The sequence below is a fragment of the Eleutherodactylus coqui genome, chromosome 4 (genome assembly GCF_035609145.1).
Source record: "Eleutherodactylus coqui strain aEleCoq1 chromosome 4, aEleCoq1.hap1, whole genome shotgun sequence".
Taxonomy (NCBI): Eukaryota; Metazoa; Chordata; class Amphibia; order Anura; family Eleutherodactylidae; genus Eleutherodactylus; species Eleutherodactylus coqui.
The window spans coordinates 146,372,793-146,396,212 of record NC_089840.1 but is presented as its reverse complement, the minus strand read 5'-3'; the positions used below and the strand labels follow the sequence as shown (position 1 = coordinate 146,396,212).

General features: G+C 45.8%; 1 protein-coding gene across 2 annotated transcripts; it reads left to right on the top strand.

Annotated features, from left to right (window-relative positions):
• The first annotated feature begins 1,825 nt into the window (after positions 1-1,825).
• Positions 1,826-23,216, top strand: LOC136625775 (glutathione S-transferase Mu 4-like). Of its 2 annotated transcripts, none has more exons than XM_066600257.1 (8): positions 1,826-1,973; positions 2,063-2,138; positions 13,150-13,214; positions 13,830-13,911; positions 14,334-14,434; positions 15,250-15,345; positions 15,449-15,559; positions 22,808-23,216. In XM_066600257.1, exons 1-8 carry the CDS (start codon positions 1,941-1,943, stop codon positions 22,895-22,897), a joined length of 654 nt encoding a protein of 217 aa, XP_066456354.1. In that variant the 5' UTR covers positions 1,826-1,940; the 3' UTR covers positions 22,898-23,216. The 2 variants fall into 2 exon arrangements, with proteins under 2 accessions (XP_066456354.1, XP_066456353.1); XM_066600256.1 differs by having other exon boundaries at positions 2,063-2,156.
• The last annotated feature ends 204 nt before the right edge of the window (positions 23,217-23,420 follow it).

Genomic DNA, 23,420 nt, shown 5'->3' with positions numbered 1-23,420 from the left:
ATGATAGTCCTTTGGATAGCATGTCTATTTCTTTTTTTTGAAGGGTATAACTTGAGATATTATAAATGCCATATTTTAATACCTCAGTGTGATTTATTTCCTCATTCACATCAATGTTTTTCTTATCCCTATTCTTGACGTTCTTTTTGCCTCCCCTTCTTCCCCTCTTTCGTTTGGGGGTTTTCTTTGGGCTAGAGTTTTCGGTGCTAGTAAAGGGTAAAATTGGTGAATTTTTGATCGAGTATAAGTTTTTTTTTTTTACTGGGACAATGTCTAGTGTTGAGATAGCGTTGAGGTCTGTGGGCATGCCCCTAAAAAATGAATCAATTTCTTTTTCTCAAGGGTATTACCCATGCTAATTTCATTAGGTTTTTGGGGGTTTAATGGAATTTATTAAGGGTTGTGATATTGAACTGCATAATTTGTTAAATTCAGGTGGGGAATCACATGGGGAGATATTTAGAAGGGTCTGTTCAAATGCATGAAGAGTTTCCTCTCAATTGCAAGGTTGTTGTTTTGTAATTTTTTTTATTGTAGGTCTGTAATTATTTATTAGTCATGAATTTCCCAATTCACTCTTTTTTTCTTCTATTATTTTCTCAAATTTATTGGTAAAGACTCTGGTCTCACCACACCAGAGCTTTATCATGGTGTTAGGATGTTTTTTCTGTATATGATCTTGTAATATTTTTTTTGTATTCTTTAGGAAAATATCTATTCATAACATAATCATTATAATCTCTTTTTAGTTTTTTTAAATTTAGAGTTGGTTAAAGAGTTGGTATTTCTATTGTGTTGGTGTAATTAGAGGTATACATTTGATCTATTTCATTGCACCTCGTGTTCCAATATATTAATTTATTCAGTACGTTCAGTGACATTTTCTTCCTTTTTTAATTAGTTTATCTATCATCAGGTTTGAAAAGGATTTTAGCATAACACGCCATGCTCCATGCTAGAGGCGGTAAAACTGGGTACTATAGCCTCCATGCCACCCATATCACATTTTGTATACAAACTAGAGGCAGTACAACAGGGTACTAGAGCCTCCATGCCCGCCTGTATCACATCTTGTATCCAAGCTAAGGGCAGTACAACAGGGTACTAGAGCCTCCATGCTTATATTACATTTTGTATACAAGCTAAAGGTGGTACAACAAGGTGCTAGGGCCTCCATGCCCACCCGTATCACATCTTGTATCCAAGCTAGAGGTGGTACAACAGGGTACTAGAGCCTCCATGCCCGTCTGTATCACATCTTGTATCCTAACTAAAGGTGGTACAACAGGGTACTAGAGCTTACATGTTCGCCCATATAACATCTTGAGGCTCTAGAGGCGGTTTATTAGGGTACTAGAGCCTCAATGCCTACCCGTATTACATCTTGTATCCAAGCTAGAGGCGGTACAACAGGGTACTAGAGCCTCCATGCCCGCCTGTATCACATCTTGTATCCAAGCTAGAGGTGGTACAAGAGGGTACTAGAGCCTCCATGCCCGTCTGTATCACATCTTGTATCCAAGCTAGAGGTGGTACAAGAGGGTATTAGAGCCTCCATGCCCATCCATATCACATCCATATTGGGTTTTCGATAATAAATGTATATTTTGTGAGATAAACCCTTTAAAAGACAATAACACAGACACATTGGAATCTTTGTGAACGCTCTAGCACACACGTGACATGTAACTGGTCCTTCTCGTTATGATTTGAAAGAGGGGTCAAATAAACGAAAAGGGGCAGAAATCAACATCTGATCGCCTCTTTGCAGCAAGCGCTGCTTTTCTGCCTTCATACTTCTGAAGTTCTCAGGGCTGTGAGGTTGCAGTCTGATTGGCTGGACACCCAGCTGTAAGTCACGTGGGCAGCTGACAGCTCCGGGGCTGTGGAGAAGTAGAGGGACAGTTGAGAACTGCTGCGATCAGTGGACGGCGAGGAAAATGATGATTCTCGGCTACTGGGACATCCGCGGGGTGAGAAGTGCAGTTAGTAGGAATGGCGGCGGCTGTGTGGTAGGTGACGGCTGGACATCCCACTGACTCCGTCCTGTCTTTCTCTGCAGCTCGGTCATGCGATCCGCCTGCTGTTGGAATACACCGGGACGCACTATGAGGAGAAGCGCTACGTGGAAGGCGGCGGTGGGTGCGCAGGGATTGGTGGGTTTAGTGGGGGACGGTGAGTGTACAGGGGGGCAGTGGGTGCAGAGGACGGTGGGTACAGAGGGACGGTGAGTGTGCGGGACAGTGGATATGGGGGGGCGCAGTGAGTGAACGAGGGTAGGGGGGCGGGGGGGCAGTGAGTGAACGACGGTCGATGGGCAGGGGGTTGCAGTGAGTGAACGGGGGGCAGGGGGTTGCAGTGAGTGAACGAGGGTCGGTGGGGGGGGGGGCAGTGAGTGAACGAGGGTCGGTGGGGGGGGGGCAGTGAGTGAACGAGGGTCGGTGGGGGGGGGGCAGTGAGTGAACGAGGGTCGGTGGGGGGGGGCAGTGAGTGAACGAGGGTCGGTGGGGGGGGGCAGTGAGTGAACGAGGGTCGGTGGGGGGGGGGGCAGTGAGTGAACGAGGGTCGGTGGGGGGGGGCAGTGAGTGAACGAGGGTCGGTGGGGGGGTCAGTGAGTGAACGAGGGTCGGTGGGGGGGGTCAGTGAGTGAACGAGGGTCGGTGGGGGGGGTCAGTGAGTGAACGAGGGTCGGTGGGGGGGGTCAGTGAGTGAACGAGGGTCGGTGGGGGGGGTCAGTGAGTGAACGAGGGTCGGTGGGGGGGGTCAGTGAGTGAACGAGGGTCGGTGGGGGGGGCAGTGAGTGAACGAGGGTCGGTGGGGGGGGGCAGTGAGTGAACGAGGGTCGGTGGGGGGGGGCAGTGAGTGAACGAGGGTCGGTGGGGGGGGGCAGTGAGTGAACGAGGGTCGGTGGGGGGGGGCAGTGAGTGAACGAGGGTCGGTGGGGGGGGGCAGTGAGTGAACGAGGGTCGGTGGGGGGGGGCAGTGAGTGAACGAGGGTCGGTGGGGGGGGGCAGTGAGTGAACGAGGGTCGGTGGGGGGGGGCAGTGAGTGAACGAGGGTCGGTGGGGGGGGGCAGTGAGTGAACGAGGGTCGGTGGGGGGGGCAGTGAGTGAACGAGGGTCGGTGGGGGGGGCAGTGAGTGAACGAGGGTCGGTGGGGGGGGCAGTGAGTGAACGAGGGTCGGTGGGGGGGGGCAGTGAGTGAACGAGGGTCGGTGGGGGGGGGCAGTGAGTGAACGAGGGTCGGTGGGGGGGGGGCAGTGAGTGAACGAGGGTCGGTGGGGGGGGGGCAGTGAGTGAACGAGGGTCGGTGGGGGGGGGGCAGTGAGTGAACGAGGGTCGGTGGGGGGGGGTAGTGAGTGAACGAGGGTCGGTGGGGGGGGTAGTGAGTGAACGAGGGTCGGTGGGGGGGCAGTGAGTGAACGAGGGTCGGTGGGTACGGGGGGGGGGAGGGAGTGCACGAGGGTCGGTGGGTACGGGGGGGGGGGAGGGAGTGCACGAGGGTCGGTGGGTACGGGGGGGGGGGAGGGAGTGCACGAGGGTCGGTGGGTACGGGGGGGGAGGGAGTGCACGAGGGTCGGTGGGTACGGGGGGGGGGGGCAGTGAGTGAACGAGGGTCAGTGGGTACGGGGGGGGCAGTGAGTGAACGAGGGTCAGTGGGTACGGGGGGGCAGTGAGTGAACGAGGGTCGGTGGGTACGGGGGGGGCAGTGAGTGAACGAGGGTCGGTGGGTGGGGGGGGCAGTGAGTGCATGAGGGACGGTGGGAATAGAAGAGGGGGGGTGGGGCGACACTGGGGCCGGTAAGTACACAGGGTCAGCCAGTGAGGTCTGTGTATGACAGGAGTTCTCTGCTCTACTGATTGGTTGTCGCCGTGTTGGAGGATTTTTTTCCCGGATGTTACAGCTCTTTTTTTTTTTTTCGTGCAAAAACCTCCAGTTAGCGGTTCGGGTTCTTCTATACGTCGCAGTAATTGTTCCCCGAGCGCATGATGATGCGGTTGGCATAATTAGGATGTATGTGTTGCAATAACTCATGAACACCTGGAGCAATTTCAACCAAACCTGGTACATGCATAACTTATCCCATGGGGACAAATTTGGGGAGGAGATAGGACAGCCCCACTACCCCATGCCGGAATCACCATGCACTAATCTATTACGCAGACGACCTCCTCCTCCTCATGCACTAATCTATTACGCAGACCTCCTGCCCTTCAGGTAATAATATTTTACACAGACAACCTCCTCCTCTGCTCCAACTGCCACACAGCTTCCTACCAGCACTAAGCCACTATGTTCCACGCAGAAATGAGCCCAGCACCCACTCTTATGAAAGCTGGCCAAACGCAACAAAAAATTACAAGGCAAGTCGGTGAGTTTTGGATTTTTAATTATGCCAGGATTACACAGACCTCCTGCTCCTCAGATAATATCTTGTACAGACAACTTCCTCCTCCTCAAATACTAATATTACACAGGCGACCTCCTCCTCCTCAAATACCAATATAGTACACAGACCTCCTGCTCCTCAGATAATATCTTGCACAGACAACTTCCTCCTTCTCAAATACTAATATTACGCAGACGACCTCCTCCTCCTCATGCACTAATCTATTACGCAGACGACCTCCTCCTCCTCATGCACTAATCTATTACGCAGACCTCCTGCCCTTCAGGTAATAATATTTTACACAGACAACGTCCTCCTCTGCTCCAACTGCCACACAGCTTCCTACCAGCACTAAGCCACTATGTACCACGCAGAAATGAGCCCAGCACCCACTCTTATGAAAGCTGGCCAAATGCAACAAAAATTACAAGGTAAGTCGGTGAGTTTTGGATTTTTAATTATGCCAGGATTACACAGACCTCCTGCTCCTCAGATAATATCTTGCACAGACAACTTCCTCCTCCTCAAATACTAATATTACACAGGCGACCTCCTCCTCCTCAAATACCAATATAGTACACAGACCTCCTGCCCCTCAGGTAATATTATCTTACACAGACAACCTCCTCCTCATCATACACTAATCTATAACACAGACGACCTCCTCCTCATCATACACTAATCTATAACACAGACGACCTCATTCTCCTCATACACTAATCTATTACACAGACGATCTCCTCCTCATACACTAATCTATTACACAGACGATCTCCTCCTGCAGTAGGGTGTCGCACAGGTGACCTCCTCCTCCTGCAGTAGGGTGTCGCACAGGCGACCTCCTCCTCCTGCAGTAGGGTGTCGCACAGGCGACCTCCTCCTCCTGCAGTAGGGTGTCGCACAGGCGACCTCCTCCTCCTGCAGTAGGGTGTCGCACAGGCGACCTCCTCCTCCTGCAGTAGGGTGTCGCACAGGCGACCTCCTCCTCCTGCAGTAGGGTGTCGCACAGGCGACCTCCTCCTCCTGCAGTAGGGTGTCGCACAGGCGACCTCCTCCTCCTGCAGTAGGGTGTCGCACAGGCGACCTCCTCCTCCTGCAGTAGGGTGTCGCACAGGCGACCTCCTCCTCATATACTAATATATTAAATCAGTACAGTATCATTCATATATACATATTTAAATTCTTTTCGTGTCTAAAATCAAAATAAACAGGCAACGCCGGGTAATCAGCTAGTGTGTGTGTATATAATATTTATATGTACAGTAAACCCTTGAGTAGCATTGCTCTTAAGTAACACTGTTTTCAACTTAAGTCGATGTGTCAGGGCAGCGGCAGTCCCTCAAATAAAGGAAAAAAACCGCAACATGCTCCATTTTCATGTGGGTCTCCCGCAGGCTTCTATTGAAGCCTATGGAAGCCGTCCGGATCCCCGGAACACCCATACCTAAATTAAAACTTACCTTTCCGGACGCTGCGGATCTTCCCTCTGTCGCGGGCGGATCTTCTTTCTCCAGCCCGGCACATGCGCGCGGCACGCTGCCGGCGTGCCAAGCACATCCGCCGGGCCAAAGAAAGAAGATCCGGCCCCAACGGAGGGAAGATCCACAGTGTCCGGACAGGTGAGTTTATTCTTATTTTCAGCCTCATGTCTGCGGGAAAGGAGGGACCCGCTGCAGGATTCTGCAAGGGGAATCCGCGGCGGGCCTGATTTTCCCCGTGGACATGAGGCCTTAAGGTACAAAACAGCCTGGTCCTTAAGGGGTTAAAGAAAAAGAATTTCAAACAGTTCCCGCTCCAGGAATAATTGCGCGGTGTGGGGGTGGCAGCTATGTTGTAATCCGGCTGGCACTCTGCCCTAATGGCTGGCATCGGAGATAACTGCCTCCCTTGCTGGTTAACCCCTTAATGCTGCATGATGTACACATGCGTCCTGTGGATGGTGCAGGATCAGAAGTGAGCCCACACCATCCCGCATCTCAAGCCGGCCTCCCACTACAACAGCAGGGATCGATGAGAACAGCAATCCCCACTGTTAACCCCTTACATGCCACAATTAATTTGCATTGCAGCATGTAAAGGGTTCACAAAGGGAGCGCTCAGTGACGTACATGGCAACTGGACACCAGACACGGTCATGGCCTGTGATCTCTATGATAAAGTATTGCAGTACAGAAGTGCTGTATTGCATTATCATAGCAATCATTGCTTTTCTGATTTAAGTCCCTTACAGGGACATCAAAAATAAGTGTTTTTAAAAAAACTAATAACTTTGTGCACTTTCCTTTTGTTTGTATAAAAATAATCCTACGTATTTGGTGTCATTGTATCTGTTACAACCTGTACAATAAATTAAATGCACTCCTTATCCTGTTTCACAGTAGCAGGATAAACACCTAGATGTTATTATTACTTGTGGCAGAAAGGGTTCAGTTTATCCCTCTTAAAACATAACTTTTATTTCAAGTGAAAATTAAAAAAGGATTTTTTTGAATGCTGAAAAGACACAGACACACATAACTAGTATTTAGAACAAAGCCCCAGTATTGGCTCGAAGAGTGTGAACCTAGACAAGGATCACTCCTGGGGAAGTAAAGATTTTTGAAAAAAAACCCGGTAATGGGTAAGTGAACCCTATTTCCCAGTGCCTATCAAGTGTTTGTTTCTGGCTGGGAACACTTCCGGAATCACTTTTTTAGACAGTAAAGTTCCTAGCTGGTATGTAATTTCTCTTAGGAAGACAGGTAACAGATAAATCGGAGAAAAAGGTTGTGCTCCAAAATTCAGTGCACGGTTTTCCCTTGTAGAGGTTGCTGTCAAGTGCGTCACTTATCGTGGATATGCACAATTAACTGAGGACAGGTCTCTCAGATAGGGATGCAGATGCATATACCAGACAGATAAATGATCAAACTGCCGTGAGGGGTGCGACACAACCACTATGTTACTTGTGGACAAGCCAACAAGAAGAGAGGTTGATTTGAAAAAAATCAGAACAAGTTCAATCTGGTTCATAGGTTCAACGCGTTTCCGCTACACATCACGTAGCTTCATCAGGAAGCAAGCGAAAGAAAAAGTACAAGTAATAAATCTGATGTAGTAGACTCCAAAGTGTGGAGAATACCACATGAAAGAGGAGATAGTCGATCCTAACACTAGGTTCAATTAGAACAATCTACCCAGTATTCCCCCTAAGAGGCTGGTGCTGCTGCTGTTTATTATTTTATTCCTGCAACTTCTTGGGGGGAATACTGGTTAGATCTACAATCACACTAATGGCACACAGCGATACAGAAGCATTGCAGTGTATTATATGAGCGATCATTAGATTGCGTTATTTGTGACATAAATACACCAAAATGGTGTCACCAAATCTGTAATGTAGACATACATGCAAAAAAAGTATAGTTGTTTTTTTTTTTTTTTATTAAATACAAGCCTCCAAAAGTGCCACAAAAAAGTGTAAAGAGTAGGTAGATCTATGTCAGTGCCCCGTAGTGTTGCTATATATAGATAAAAGGCCACTCACCTGGTACGCGGTAGGACTCCTATACTGGGATCTCACCGGTACCTAGTGTCCAAGGCCATGTATCAATATCACTCTTGGTCCTCTATCGGGGTCGGGAGAGACGTGTCGGAGGTTAAAAGCTCTCTGGTGTCCAGGAGCTTACAGCCAAACGATGGGATCAAGATAGGAAAAAAAGCTCTGCGCTCTGGGACTAGAGGTGATTTCAACAATTAATTGGTCTAATGGTTAAAATAACCTTGCTTTATTAGATTTACTAATGCAACGTGTTTCGACGCACCTATGCGCCTTTTTCAAGCAAAAAAATTTGGGATTTTTTTGCCTCTTTTTTCACCCCTAAGCTTTTCTGTAGGGAATAACATCAAAGCAGAAAAAAACCTGCATGTGTGATTGAAAAACCACCACTGTAAAATAAGTTGTCAGTACAAAAGTGCCGACATCATTCGAGGGGAGGAGGGGGGGGGGGGAGCCTAAAAAACCTTAATGGGAATCTGTCACCACCTTTCTGCTGCCACCTCGCGCTGATGACAGTGATAATCCTTCTGCATGTATCTGTGCAGTAGTTTGGGAGAAACTTGCATTGTATCAGTAGCAGCACACAGGACTACAGGAAGTAGTCCTCCATCTTCATGAGCTGATTGCTAGCCCCACCCCCAGCCACTGATCGCTTGCTTTCTGTTTCTGCCCTGTAATAGGCAGACTGCTTTAATGGCTTATTCCATCCTTGGCTCCCAGAAAGGTAGACTTGTTGCCTTCGTCGGTACGGAGTTGTCTGGATTTATGCAAACCCTGTTTAGAGTAACTGGACAGTTGCAGAAATGACGACAAAAGTTGTGAGTTGTGTGGCTATATTGTGGCGCTGCTCGAATGGCCCTTCCTAATACTGCCAGGGCATACACCGGCGGTCGCACTGCTCACTACTCCTCCCATAATGCAGTGTGTTCGGTGCACTCTGATACATCCTCTTATCAAGGAAACTTTCCGTTTTAACAGTTAATTCCACCAGAAAGTTTAGAATATGCTGATGCAGCGCTTTACATGTTTTGCATTTTGGTCATCTTTCAGGGTTTTTTCCTCCTCGTGTTCCAAGGGCTATAAATGTTTTTATCTTTCTGCCGACAGACTTTTATGAGACCTTGTTGTTTTCAGGACTGGCTGTATTTTTTTAATGATGGTGCAATTTAATGTACTAGGTAATGAATAATGAAACAAGTTTGCTACGGTGTTGCCAGTAGAGCAAAATGTGATTGTTCCCAGCAAGAGAAACCATATAATCTTGTAGATATAATACGTTTTATGGCTAACAATAATACATGATGTTAATGTGAGGTTTTGAACCAAAACAGGGTTCTTCTTCAGGCTTAAATGAAATGGATCCAAAGAGGCATGCATATTTATACACACATACTTGTGACAGGGCACAGATATGGATGTTAATAATTTGCACTTAAAAGAATACTACAACAGAAATACAAACCTCTTTAAATATACACTGATAAGGGAATGAAGGTTTTATGGTCCCTGAATTAGTGTTAGGGGGTCACCAGGGCAGTAGTGGTATCTATGAAATAGATGTCTCATACCGCCCAGTCACACATGAATCCTCATGAAGAATTTAACCCTCTATTGAAAGTGTCAAAGGTAGTTATGAATTTATATTCCCAAATTCTTCTATTGTTTGTGACTTGAAACCCTTCTTCAGTATCATAACTTTCATGTGTTCTATGTTGTGTCCGTGACTAGAAAAGTGCTTGCCCACAGGTAATTCTGTCTTTCTTTCTTTCTTTAATCGTGTGGCGATGAGATCTCATCCTCGCTTTCAGTTTTTGTCCTGTTTCTCCAACAAAGGGCCCCAACAGGACATTTACTATACAGGATCTGGTACACAACATTAGACGGGGAACATATGAATGTCCCCAGGATCTTGTAGTCCTGCTATGTGTTGGGGATCTGTATCCTGTCCATGGTCCATGAGCAGGTCTTGCAGCTCCTTACAATACAGGGATACATTCCTTTTTGTGTGTCCAAGGCCAATGCACTCCTGATTATAAAGTTCCTCAAATTTGGAGGTTGCCTGTAACACAGAAGCGGAGGGTCTGGGAATATAGTTGTCTTACTGTCATCCTTGTGTAGGGTATGATGGGAGTTTCTTTGCCGTTTTCCTTAGTTAATACTAAATTTCCTTAGGTAATGAATTGCGCAGCTCTTCTTTTTTTTTTGTAAGTTTTATTTGAATTTTTCAAACTTTACAATAATGCAATAAACATTGGACGAGAATGCTTCATAGTCTCATTAATGCACATCAACAGCAGTTCACAACTATGTAGATTAAGGGCAGAGCACGAAAAAAACATGCCGAAATTTGAGTTAAGAATACTCTTCTCCTTTAGTGTCCTGCTCCAATCTTAAAGTTGGACTGCTATAAAGAACAATCAGAATACTAACGGCCTGTCCAGGGCCTAACTTGAGTTAAGTGGGGACAGGGAAGATTTAGGTAAAGGTAGGGACGGTGGTGGTGATTCTGGGACAGGAGGAGTGCCTCCCATGGGGTGGACGCTACAAAAGAACATTTCAGGCTATAGAGTGGCAGTTTAGTAGGCATTTTATGATATTGCTTTTACAGGGAGGCTAGGGATCTATTACTTTGTAGGGGAGAGTATATTCTAGCCAAGGAGTCCATATTTTTAAGAATTTTCCATGCCTATTAGCTAGAATAGAGGTCAGTTTTTCATTTATTAGGAACCAATCCACCCTGCGCTTGACCTCGGTAAAATTCATGAAAGCTTTGCTCCATGAATGGGCAATAACTTGTTTTGTGGCCAGAAAAAGGAAGGAAATTAGGTTTGAATAGTCAGGGGGAACATTACTTATGCGTTTGTTTAACCCTTTACAATCCAATTTTGGATTCAGGGTTTCCTAGGGGGCTTTCTCTTTCTGCCATTATACAATGGCCCCATCTGCTGGCTAGAGCCAGTACTGCAGTATGGGACATGCTGGAGAGGCCCCCGACAGCAGAGCGTCCAGTAACCTACAGTAAGAATACCCTGCCGGACGTCTTCTGACATCGGAGCTGTACAGCCTTCAATCAGAATGTCTTTAGATGTCAGACAGTGGATTGGAAAGGGTTAATAGCGCCTCCCTGGGGTTTTTGCATATGTTGTGGCCTGTGACTGAATATATTAGTAAACTCGAATCCATAGTCTCCTATCCCGAGGACAGGACCACCAAATGTGGAGCATCCCCGGAAACAGTTGGGAGAGTGTCTGGGTATTGCATGGGCCACTCGATCTGGGGTTAAGTACCAGCCAAACAGGATTTTAAATGAAGTTTCTAGGATTTAATATATTTCTAGTGCTGCTGTTAGTAGACTCCCATATCTGGGTCCAGTCCTCTTCAGAGAGTGTTTCGCTGAGGTCCTTTTCCCAACATGTTACGTATATGTTAATTGTGTACTATAGGGGGAATGCACCAATCCTGAGTAAATTTGCGAAATGAGACCTCTTGTGTGTGTGTGTGTGTGTGTGTGTGTGTGTATAGCAATATTGTTCAAATGGGGGTTAAGGTCAATGGAGAAAGTGTATTCTTAAGGAGACAGGAAATAAAATGTTTTAGCTGCAGGTACTGGAATACTTCCAAAGGCGGTAACTTATATTTTTCCTGTAAGGTAGGAGAAGGGGTGGGTCCATTTATTGAAAGCAATTGGTATAATTTGGTGAGGCCTGATTTCGATCAATTCCCAAATGATTGGCGTGACTCCATTCTTGGTGGAAACATAGGATTTTGCAGGAGTGGCAAGAGGCAGGTGAGGGGATATCAGCTTCCCTGAGTATTTTATGGAGTAATGGGATTGGGGGCCTATGATTAGGCTGCATCCATAAAATAGAGCCTGTATTAAGAAGGTGTATTTCAGTTGCTTCTAAGGACACTCAGAGAGGGGTGTTAGAGAAGGAGTGTAAGAGAGCTAGCTGGGCCGCCTGGTAATAATTTAAGTAATGAATTGCACCACTTTTAAACATTTTTAGTAATCGACGCCTGGACCAAACTTCCAGCAGATATGGTTGTCATAAACAAAAACTTGTTTTAAGAGACAAAAAATGAATAATACAAGGGCAGATATGGACGGACCGCGTGGTGTTTGTTTTCTATGAAATATTGGTCATGGATGACGGATCTCTCGTCTGACTACCCGACACAAACTTCAAACATGGCTGACTTCTTTCCAGATGACATTTGTTTGTTGTTAAGTTTCCCCAGGCAAATTTGATTGAAATTGTCCATTTTCATCACCTTTAGATAAATGTGTATGGTGACCTTTGTCCGTACCTGCCACACAACAGGCTGTCTAGTTCAGTGGTCCTCAGGTCCAATGCAATCCTTCTCTTGGAGTGCCCCCTGGTTACTTGGTGTCTGGTCAGTGGCCTCTCTGTATTCCTGGCGGTCTCCGTTACCAACAGTCCCAAAACTTTTGGCTCTCTATTGTTGCAGTCACACTTTTGTCAGTCTTCTGTCCAACTATCTCTCCTATGCCACTTGTCTGAGGGGAAGGTACTTGTAGCGGAGGCATACTACCAACATTGGCAGAAATTGTCCCTATATGTAGTTTGCCGCAGGGACAGATGAGCAATGTGGTATGATCACTCCCTTGCATTCTCCCGCTGGTTAAAGCTAGCCACCATCTAGTCCCACAACAATCGATTTTGTCTGGAAGCATCAGTGCCCAACGCCATGATCATTAGGACAAGGTCACCAACTATTCTCCAGAGATCCACCATGCCACAATATAGCATAGGGCCATATGCAAGGAATATAGAAGTTAAAACTGCATTTATGTCGTGCACAAAACGCGTGTCGGAAACAGCAGAGCGCTTCAGCCCAGTTTTGTTTCCATAGCTGTTGTTGAAGGGAATGAGAGCTACGGAAACGGTGTAGCACCGCGCGCCACACGGTTACAGAAAGACCGTACAATTCTAAGCTGATTCCCATTGACTTCAATGAGTGCCACAGAAACAGTGCTGGGCTAAAGCATTCTGCTAATCTTGTAGTTACTGGCCGGATGGCCACTGTCTATAGTACAGTTTTCCAACTCTGCTATGAAAAGCTGAGATAGGAGTTCCCATTAATTCTGCAGTTAATGAGGAGTAAATTGTTGCACTGCAGGACTTGTCGTTTGGTGAAAGCTGATATTAAACAAATCCTGAGTTGTTTCTGTGCCATTTATACTTCTGTCTCCATACAGGCCCAGACAACGACAGAAGTCAGTGGTTGGCCGACAAGGAGAAGCTGGGCTTGGATTTTCCAAATGTACGTGAACATGGAAGTAATTACTTATAAATGCAGTTAAACAGTTTTCTGATGTTTGAGCAGATTGTTTAAATGCGACCTGACCTGTCATTTACTGATGTGCTTCCGTATAGCAATCTCGCATGCAGTGACGATGCGGCTAGTGTCTCTGGCTTGTGAGCACGTGGGGGTCTATTTGCTGTACTTGCACCTGGATGACGCGTGTCGTGGGACGTGAGCACTGCACTTGGCAACAAGCAACAAATCTGTTAAGAGCTGCAAACCTCTCCATACATTGGTTTCCTTTAGCGGCTCTTTGTGTCCAGATGAAAACCTTCGTCTGCTTCTTACGCAGATTATATGAAATGTGACAGGCTGTGCACGCTTCTTGGAAGAGTGGAGAGGTGCAGCGGAAATGCTCAGTTGCAGTTTTAGTGCATGAGCCAGAATTGAGACTTCTGGACAGCAGGGCTTTATATATATGCTACATTGTTATCTCCCTTTTCCTGAAGTTCTGGGGCTTCAAGTATTCTCTCTGCTTTCTATCGCCACTAATTTCTGGCTTTGCCCCCTTGTTTCCTATCTGTTTAACGATAGAGCCACGTTGGCGGTAATTGCAAATGTTGTATTCCACAGTTGCCCTACCTTTTGGATGGAGATGTAAAGTTGACACAGAGTAACACTATTCTGCGCTACATTGCCTGCAAGCATGGATTGTGTGAGTACGGACTTCCAGTTTACTAAATGCTGATTTGGGACTTTTGATGATTCCACCTTTTTCATTTTAAACTATTTAAAGGAGTTGTCGCACCAAAAGAACTTCCGCCACGTCCACAGGACTGACTATATCACAACCGCACAGGGCTTTACTGCCATTCATTGTTGCATCAAAAACTACAACCACAACAGGTTTCCCAAAAACACATCCATCTTTTTCAGTCCCAAGTTTTAATTACACCTGGACTGCATAATCTGAATGCACCCAAAGATGCAAGACCTTGTCCTAGAAAACCAACCAACCATCCTGCTCTATAGGTTGTTGGGTGAAGACCATCTTCCAGATGACTCCTCACACCACAAGCTAAAGCTGTAGTTCCAGCTGAGCACTATTGGAACTGACTGTACTGCAATCTGTTACAGGTGGTGACACTGAAACTGAGAAGAACTTTGTATCACTGCTTGAAAATGAAGCCCTGGACCTTCGCATGCAGATCGCTTATCTGTCATATGATCCAGAATTTGTAAGTAAAAGTTAGGTTGCAGAGCACTTTCTCCGTCATGTAGAGACCTCGCTTTGGTTTTAACGACACGCAAGTTGGGATTTTATTATTGTAATATCAAATAATAGTTGTAATACTCATCATCTAACTGTCAGTAATTAGTTTGTCAGTGTTTCCTGTCAGAGTATTACTACCTCTATGTGCGCATAAGTGAATGAGGCCAGAATCTATGATGCTTGTAGTTTTCTAAACATGGGGACTATTCTGTTGAACAGACAAGATCTTTCCATGGTGCTTGTGGATTTCTGTCACTGGAAATATTCTTGTTTTGTAAAGCTGCCTTAGATTTACTTGGTCCAGGTACGGGGCAGCATTCATAGATACATGTTCAGATATTACTTTTAGGCTGGGTTTACATGGGACGCTTTCCCAGTACAAATCTTGTGGTTTTGCCGCAGCGAAAAAAACGCGAGTTTTCCGCGTAATGAGCGCAGCTTCAAAACCCACGACACTCAACTGTGGGTTTTCGAGCGACTTCGCCGCATGCTCTTCCATTGTGGCTGGCTCTCCCATAGAGAGGAGCGAGGCCGCAACAGAAGGAAAAAAAAAATTGAGATGCTGCTTCCCAGGAATTAGCGCCGGCTTTTCCGCAATGGATTGTCCACCACATGTGGGCGAGATTTTTGACAAATCTTGTCCACATGGCTGGCTAATCTCGGGATAAGCGGCCGCAGGCGGATATGCCGCAGCAAAATTCCGCAGGGAATGATAAATGGCATTGTCACAAAAAGTGTAGAAATAATCCTTTTAGCTTTGATTTTTAAATTTTTTTCCAGGAAAAGCGGAAGGGGCCGTACCTCGAAAAGTTACCATCTGTATTGGCCAGATACTCTCGATTTTTGGGAGAAAGACACTGGTTTGTTGGGGACAAGGTAAGTACGCTCTGCAGTAGATGCCAGCATGTCTATATTTTACGTTCCATGTCGTTTTTACATCGCCAGTTGAATGCACTGTGTTTTGTCTTCTATCTCATAGATTACACTTGCAGACTTTGTGATTTATGATGGTCTGGATCAGCACAAGATTTTGGATCCTACCTGCTTACAAAATTTCAAGAACTTGCAGGACTTCCTTGTGAGATTTGAGGTAAAAGTTTCACTTATTGCAACTTTTTTTTTTTGGGGGGGGGGGGGGCAGAAATTTTCATCAACATTCATACTGCATTACTTTCTTGGTTAGCAGCTGTATTGTGCCCGGCTCTAGTAGTGCAGTGAAGGTTATGGTGCAACACTTAACAGAAATGACATTTTATTTGGTTTAGTTTTATTGTTCCAGTGCACTTAAACACAAGAGTTCTAACTAAAAATGCTTCTTTTTTGTAGTTCTTACTTAGGCCTATTTGTTTCCATGACAAGAGACCACATATAAACCTTGTGTAGTCAGGTGGCTTCCACAGGTCTTAAATAGAAGTGTGTCCTGGGAGCCATTCCTGAGAGGCTTCCGGTCTTCCAGGTGACTCACTAGACGGCCCAAGATCAGGACTCTCCTGCATTAATGGAGTGGAGTCCACTAGAGATGAGTGAACGTACTCGGTAAGGGCGATTTCGCAATCGAGCACCGCGATTTTCGAGTACTTCACTACTCGGGTGCGCTGTGGGTGAGCGGGGGGTTGCAGCGGGGAGTGGGGGAGAGAGGGAGAGAGAGAGGGCTCCCCCCGCCCCACAGCGCACCCGAGTACTTTTCACCCGAGTAGTGAAGTACTTGAAAATCGCGGTGCTTGATTGCGAAATCGCCCTTACCGAGTACGTTCGCTCATCTCTAGAGTCCACCCATCTCTCTGCTAGATTGAGAAATGGCCCCACCTCCCCCCTTCCCCGGTTTAGTTCACTTCACCCATCGTGGAGAAATGCCTCTCTACTGCAAATCTCCTGGTTGCCTGTAGTGTAAATATGCCCCTACAGTGACCACTCTGCCAAACTACTTACAAGTAGACCTCTTTTAAGCTGTATAGTGGCCTTCAGAATAGACTGAGAGCCATTTATTAGTTTACAATGGTATCCATTGTCTCCAGACTGTAGCTCATACTCAGAGGTCTGACAGGAGTACACTCTATTATAGCGATGCCCAGGAAAAGGGAAACTTGCCTGAACCAGTTTGAGTTCAGCAGCTTTCTCAGCAGGTCATTTGATACGGATCTCCCCCTCATTATTATTGTTACTGTAAGGGTTTGGCTGACTGACCTCAGTTATTAAGGATAACTTGTTACCTGCCTAAAGCAACATAAGCTACCTTATGGAACTCTTCAGCAAGGTGACAGGGAGGCGGGTAAGTCCATTGGTTCCTATGGTACATACTGCTGTAAGTCTGTGTGGCATGCAAAAAGTTTTTTTCATACTGCCATGCAAGTCTATGGAAGAGCGCATGCACAGGACTCTCAAGAGTCAGATTTTGTCTGCTATGTAGATTTCAGCAGCAGGAAGTGGGTGAGTACTAAATATGTCACCCGGCTTCATGTCACTTTGCCTAACTGCACTATAAGTTAGTTTATGGTGCTTTAAACAAGTCACAGGTTCCTTTTAAGCCAATTTCCTTCTACATCGCAGCCGATACAGGTGGAGGAGACTCAATACCACTTGATCTGGTCTTGGAAATGGGCCAGAAGTGGAGGTGTTGGCACCACTGGACCAGGACTGGATTGCTTAGTTTTCTTTTTTTTGTCTTGTTTTTCCTTTCCCTGAACAGCAGCTTTTTTTTAAAATAGTAATTGAAGCTAGAGAAAGCTTTGCTAAGGCATGACCACTGCAACTACTTAATACACAACTTGTTAACGCAGTGTAGAAAACTTATCGCATGCCGCCTGAGGTCCAGAGTCGAGAGTATCAATAGGCATCTTATAAACGATATGTGATCAGCATTTTACGAAGTATGGATTATTCACAAGGGGTATATAAGTTGATGCCTCTGTAGATAACTTGTATATTGTCTGGATTTCCAGCATTGTGGCATATACAGTGCATATAAATCTACGCACCTGTGTTAAAATACCATGATTTTGTCATGTTAAACATGATTTATTTCCACCCTTCATGCAATCCGTATCTGTACAATTTAATCGAAAAAATGAAATCTTTTAGGGTGGAAATATAACAAAACTACAATAATGTGGTTGCATAAGTGTTCACGCCCTCTTATATTAGGTTATATGGTTGTGTTGAGAATTAGCCAATCACATTTAGACTCCTGATAAGTAGTAGTCAGCACTCTGCCCCCATTATTTACAGGGATTCTGATTTCTCCCATATGAAGTTCGGCTGCTCTACGAGGATTTTCCTGATATTTTCTTAGTTGGTCAGTAAAGATCTTCCAGCACATCAAAGGGATCTGATTGCTGGAAGATATCAGTCAGGAGAAGGGGACCAAAACATCTCCAAGACATTACATATGCCATAGAACATAGTGAAGACGTCCGCAAGAAGGGCACAACTGTGACAGCACCGAGAACTGCACTGCACGTCCCTCAAAAAATGCATGAAAAGACCAGCATAAAATTGGTTACTGAGGCCTACAGCAATATTAACTCCTTAGCACCACATGACGTAAGTTTATGCCCTCGCGGGGAGGGGGGGGCACTTAACGCAACAGGATGCACACTTGCTTTCTGTGGATCTCACGGGCTCAGAAGCGAGCTCGTGCCATCCCACAGCGGGAGCTAGCTGTGACTGATGACCGGCCGCAACAGCAGGAATTGATAAGAGCATCAATTTCTGCTTTTTAACCCCTTACTTGCAGCGATCAATGTAAACCAAGGCATGTAAAGGGCGCTCCCTCTGTGACGTCACCAGCACCCCTTTATGCAACGCGGAGGGATGATGGGTTGCCATGACAACCATATGTCAGAAACTGGCGTCTGGGCCTGCAATTTCTATTGTGAGTGATAATGCATTGAAGTACATAAGTACTGCAAAACAGTATAGCTTTTATGGTTCAAATCTCTTACAGGTTCACAAAGTAAAGAAACAATAAGTGTTAAAAAAAACAAACAAACACAAATTTGATTTAAAAAATGGAATCGAAATGCTTATTATTGTTAATTTTGCCTCCCCCAAAAAACACATTAAAAGTGATCAAAAAAGCTGTATGTACACCAAAATGATATCAATAAAAACTACAGCTGTCAGGCAAAAAGCAAGCCCTTACAGAGCTCTGTCCATTGAAAAGTAAAAGTTATGGGACTTTTAAAAGCAACGATGAAGAAGAAAGGAAAAAACAAAAAATTACAAGAAAGCGTTTTTAATGTGGGGAAACCTAAAAATTTGGCATTGGCGTAATCGTACCAGCCTGCAGAAAAAAATGTATCTTGTCATTTAGGCCTCTTTCCCACAGGCTACAAAATTTGGCTACAAAACACATGTGAAGCCCATGGTTTCCAGTTGGAGGTGCTCATGCTGGTCGGACAATCCTTTCTACTGGTGGTTTGTCATGGGTGTCCTGATCCTGGTTATCCACTGGTCCGAACGCCTCCTAACAGTCTGTTCAGAACGGACCAGGTGGAAAGCAATTCGACCATCCAGCTTCTCAAATTCCAGTATTGCGCCTCCTCTCAAAATCTGGGCAAAATCTTAATTGTGTTGTAGAGGCATACCTAGTCTACCAAGTTGAAAGAGAGGAGGCATACTCCAGTACATCAGAAACTACAGAACAGTGTGAGGCTCAGCTCCAAGTATTACAGGAAAGAGCCGTTACGTCAAGGGCGGCAGAGATCCTGAAAAGGCATAAAGCCAGAATTCAGAAAGTGGATATCAGGGGCTGAAGAGACCCTGGAACACTATCAGCCCTGGTTTCTAAAAAAGATAGACAGAGCCAGTGCATCAAGAGAAGCATGGCATTACAGTTAGTTGCTGAAAGGTTTCCACTATCCTCACAAGGACTATGATCAACAACCGAATGCTATTAGGTGAATAGACCAAAAATGTAGCTACGGTCATGCCAAGAAATTTAAAACTGAATGTGCATTAGGAGTGGGAACCTGGGCAATGCTGGATACATAAGCTAATTTTTAATAAAGGAAGCAGTTTCATGATGCAAGCAATTTCATGATGCTTCTGCACATGGGCAGCTAGAGTCTGTACCATTTCTGTCTTCTGGGATGATAGTGTAACCTAGCATGTAAGGCCATAAAAGACACATGTTCAGCCTATTACCCCCAACCCCCTTGTTACAGTCCTCAGTATAATAGATGATGGGAGAAATCTCTCTACTGACCCCTGATATATTTATACATGGGTATTAGGTCACCCCCCCCTCAGTCGTCATTTTTCCTAAACTAAATAATCCCAACTTTGATATTGCCTCTCTGGGTATTGTAGTCCACCTATTCCATTTATTACTTTAATTGCAGCCTTTGTACCTGCTGGAATTAGTGGAACTATCAATGATCAGTAACCTGTGTATAATCACCTAAACAAGCTCAAGTATATAGTCAGGAAGCCTGATAGCGGTTTGGTTTAAATTCCCGTCCTGGTGACCAGCTTGTGTGGAACAGTCCATGAAGTTTCATTTTGCAGGAAGTTCATTTGACCGAGATTGACTCTTGGAGAGAAGACAAACGCGTAATTCTTAGCAGGTCATTATGATACCACATAAGCCAACTCGCCAGAATTATTCCAGGAATTTTAAGAGGAAAACGTAAAACTAACCGTAAGGCTGGGTTCCCACGGGTCGTATTCGCAGCGGAAATCTCACGGTTTTGGAACAGCGAAAAACCACGAGATTTCCGCCAGGAAAGCACAGCTTCAAAACCTGTGGTACTTAGCCACGAATTCTGGAGTGGCTTCACCGTATGCTTTTCTTTTGCGGCCGGCTCCACCATAGAGGAGAGCGCGGCCGCAGCAGAAAAAAAAAGAATGGACATGCCGCATTTTGGTAATCTGTGGCGCAGTGCTGGCTTTGCCGCGACTGATTCGCTGCCCCGTGTAGATGAGATTTTTGACAAATCTCGTCCACATTGCTGGTTAATCCCAGGATTGGCAGCCGCAGGCGGATCTGCCGCACGGAAATTCCACTGCAAATCCGCCCCTTGTGTACCCAGCCTAATACTTGTTGTCTTTAAGCTTAAATACTGTACATTGTGCAACAGTTTTAGGCAGGTGTGGGGAAAAAATGCTGCAAAGATAAAAAATGATTAACAGTTAAAGGTCCTTTTACACGGGACGAATGTCGGGCTAACTAGGCCCGACACTCGTCCCTGTATTTCCTCGCCCCCGTGCTTCTGTTCACGGAGTGGCCAGCAGGGGGGCGGGGCAGTGCAGGAGATTTCTCTTCTCCGGCCCTCTCCATTGAGATAAAACAGTGGCCGTTCACTACTGAACGGCCACTGTTTAAACTAAGCGATGAGCTCATCGTTTATGCAGCATAAAAGATCAGCGCTGAGCTCATTGTTAAGTTTAAACAGTGGCCGTTCAGTAGTGAAAGACCACTGTATCTCAATAGAGAGGGGCGGGGGAGCGAGAGGAGAGAAATCTCCTGCACTGCCCCGCCGCCCTGCTGGCGGCTCCGTGTACCAGGCAGCTTAGCTAGCTCCCATACAGAAGCGTGGAGACACAGGGACGAGTGTCGGGCATCGTTTGCCTGGCATTCGTCCCGTCTAAATGGACCATTATACACAATGGCAGAGATTTATCTACAGGCGAAAATTGTGCTAAATTAAATTAATCAAACGAATTTGAGCGATAATTGTGCAGTATAAATGCGAAAAAAAAATCCCTCACTTTTCGTTCACAAGTTGTTAAGCTGACTTTTCAGTCAGCCTAAAAACCATCTCTAGCTTGTCGTTCTTTGTAAACGCATCTGCTCCCATAGAAAGTAAAGCGCTGAGCGAGAAGCCGGCGATCCATTGGTGAAGTCTGTCCATCGAAATGCTCTGCATGAACGGTAGCGATATCAGCAGTGACGTCAGCGCTCTGCAGTCGTCTACCCGATTGTAACAGGGCCTGAAGAGCTCCTTCACACGGCCGTAGGCATTTTTATGTAAAAACGCGTGTGCGGGCGCCCAAATCTAATGTTTGAGTGTCCAATCAGACGGTCCAGGCCCGGCGCTTAGCTCTGCTAAGCTGTCTCTACCCGCCCAAAAGCATTGCGGCCTTGGCGTATAAGCGCCGGGCCTGGACCCGTCGCCAGCTCATCTTCTCTCTCCTCCCTTCCGGCTGTTTGCAATGAGAGGGTAGCTAAGCTCCCGCCCCCTGCCCACCCCTTGTCCGCAGCCAGCAATGAGAGGGGTTGGAGCTTGGCTCTACCCCTCCCATTACAAACAGCTAGAGAGGAGGAAAGAAGAGGGAGAGAGTTTAGCAGTTACGCTACTAAACTCCCTCCCACCTCCCTTCTTTGGCTGCTGTCATTGGCTCCCATAGAAGTCTATGCAGCGGCTGACATATTCCGGGCAGAAAGATAGTTCCAGGACTATCTTTTCTGCCCGGTGCTTTGTTGGCCAGCCTGGCGCTTTTACGCAGTGGGAATACACCTGTGTGATCTGATGCAGTGGAATCCAATGCATCAGACGGTAGCGTATATCGGTCGGCCATGAAAACGGTGACCTATATACGCACATGTGAATAAGCCCTAAGGCTGGGTTCACACAGGGCGGAATCCTGCCGGAAATCTTGCAGTTTTGCCGCAGCGAAAAACTGCAAGATTTCCGCCTGGAGAGCGCAGCTTTAAAACCCATGGCACTTATCCACAGGTTTTGGAGCGGCTTTGCTGCATGCTTTTCCGTTGCGGCCAGCGCTCCCATAGAGAGGAGCAAGGCCGCAATGGGGGAAAAAAAATAGGTATGCTGTGGCCGGGAAATCCACGCCGCAGTGCTGGCTTTGCCACGCCGGATTGGCCGTCCCGTGTGGACAATATTTTTGGTAATTCTCATCCACATGGCTGGCTAATCCCTGGATTAGCAGTCGCAGGCGAATATGCCGCAGCGAAATCCCTCACTGAATTTCTTCGGCAAATCCGCCCTGTGTAAACCCAGCCTAAGCCTACCCAAATCCTTCTGTCTGTCGATGTTGAGATAAGAGCTCACTTGTTTGGTAAAACTGTTTAATTAAACATCTGACTAAAATCCTTGACTTGGTGCAAGTGTCCCGAGAAGAACTGATGCCGTTGTGAAGGTAAAGGCCGGTCACACCAAATATTAATTTGATTGAATTTCTCTTATTCAGTCACTTCTATTTTTGAAAAGACTAATATATTTTGCAGCCTTTTTTCCACACCTGTGACTAGTTATATAATGAGATACAATTTGGTTTTATTATTTTTTTTCTTTTGAAGTGCCCCTTTTTAATACTTTTTCAAGACTTTTCTTTTTAAATCTTAATATTTTTTTATGCTTCTTTCTTCTTCTTTTAGCGTCTTCCTGCTATTGCTGCATACTTGAAAACATCGAAGTGTAGGAGAATTCCAGTTAATGGCAAAACCGCATTTTGGTCGAATGAATAAACGAATATCTCAAATACATGTATACACTGATTATAGGCCTGTTCACAGGAGTGTGTTATAGGCATTACTGCCACATGAATGTGCCTGGAATACTCTCCTGTGAAACTGGCCATACCTGGAGACGAGAAATGGAACAAAATGATTACTAGCCCTCCAAGATGCAAAATTAAATCTCCGAGTGCTGGATTTTCGTTCTGCAAACCGATTTGGAATTAAATGATGGTAACCGGAGTTAAAAAAATGAAAGTGGTGCTTTAAATTTCTCAAAATTGCACTTTGAAAGTATTTTGTTTAAAATAAATGTGTAAATGTTTTAACACTCTTTGTGGTCTTATTGAAGATAAAACCTTCACCTGCTCTGATCCTTGTATAATAATCTTGCACTTCTGGGCATAATGGCACTCGCTCCCTTTCACTTCAGTGCCTGATATCCATGTGTGCTGCTATTTCTGGTTTTGCAACACAGCCCTATGCAGAACTATCTTTTTGCCCAATGTTGAAGCGTCGGCGCTTATTTTGATCG

What these genes read in the sequence shown, in the direction of transcription:
- LOC136625775 (XM_066600256.1), top strand. Translation starts at nt 1,941, where the DNA reads ATGATGATTCTCGGCTACTGGGACATCCGCGGG. An exon ending in TGCCTGCAAGCATGGATTGT is followed by an intron (nt 13,912 to 14,333) that starts GTGAGTACGGAC and finishes AATCTGTTACAG; the next exon opens with GTGGTGACACTGAAACTGAG. An exon ending in TGTCATATGATCCAGAATTT is followed by an intron (nt 14,435 to 15,249) that starts GTAAGTAAAAGT and finishes ATTTTTTTCCAG; the next exon opens with GAAAAGCGGAAGGGGCCGTA.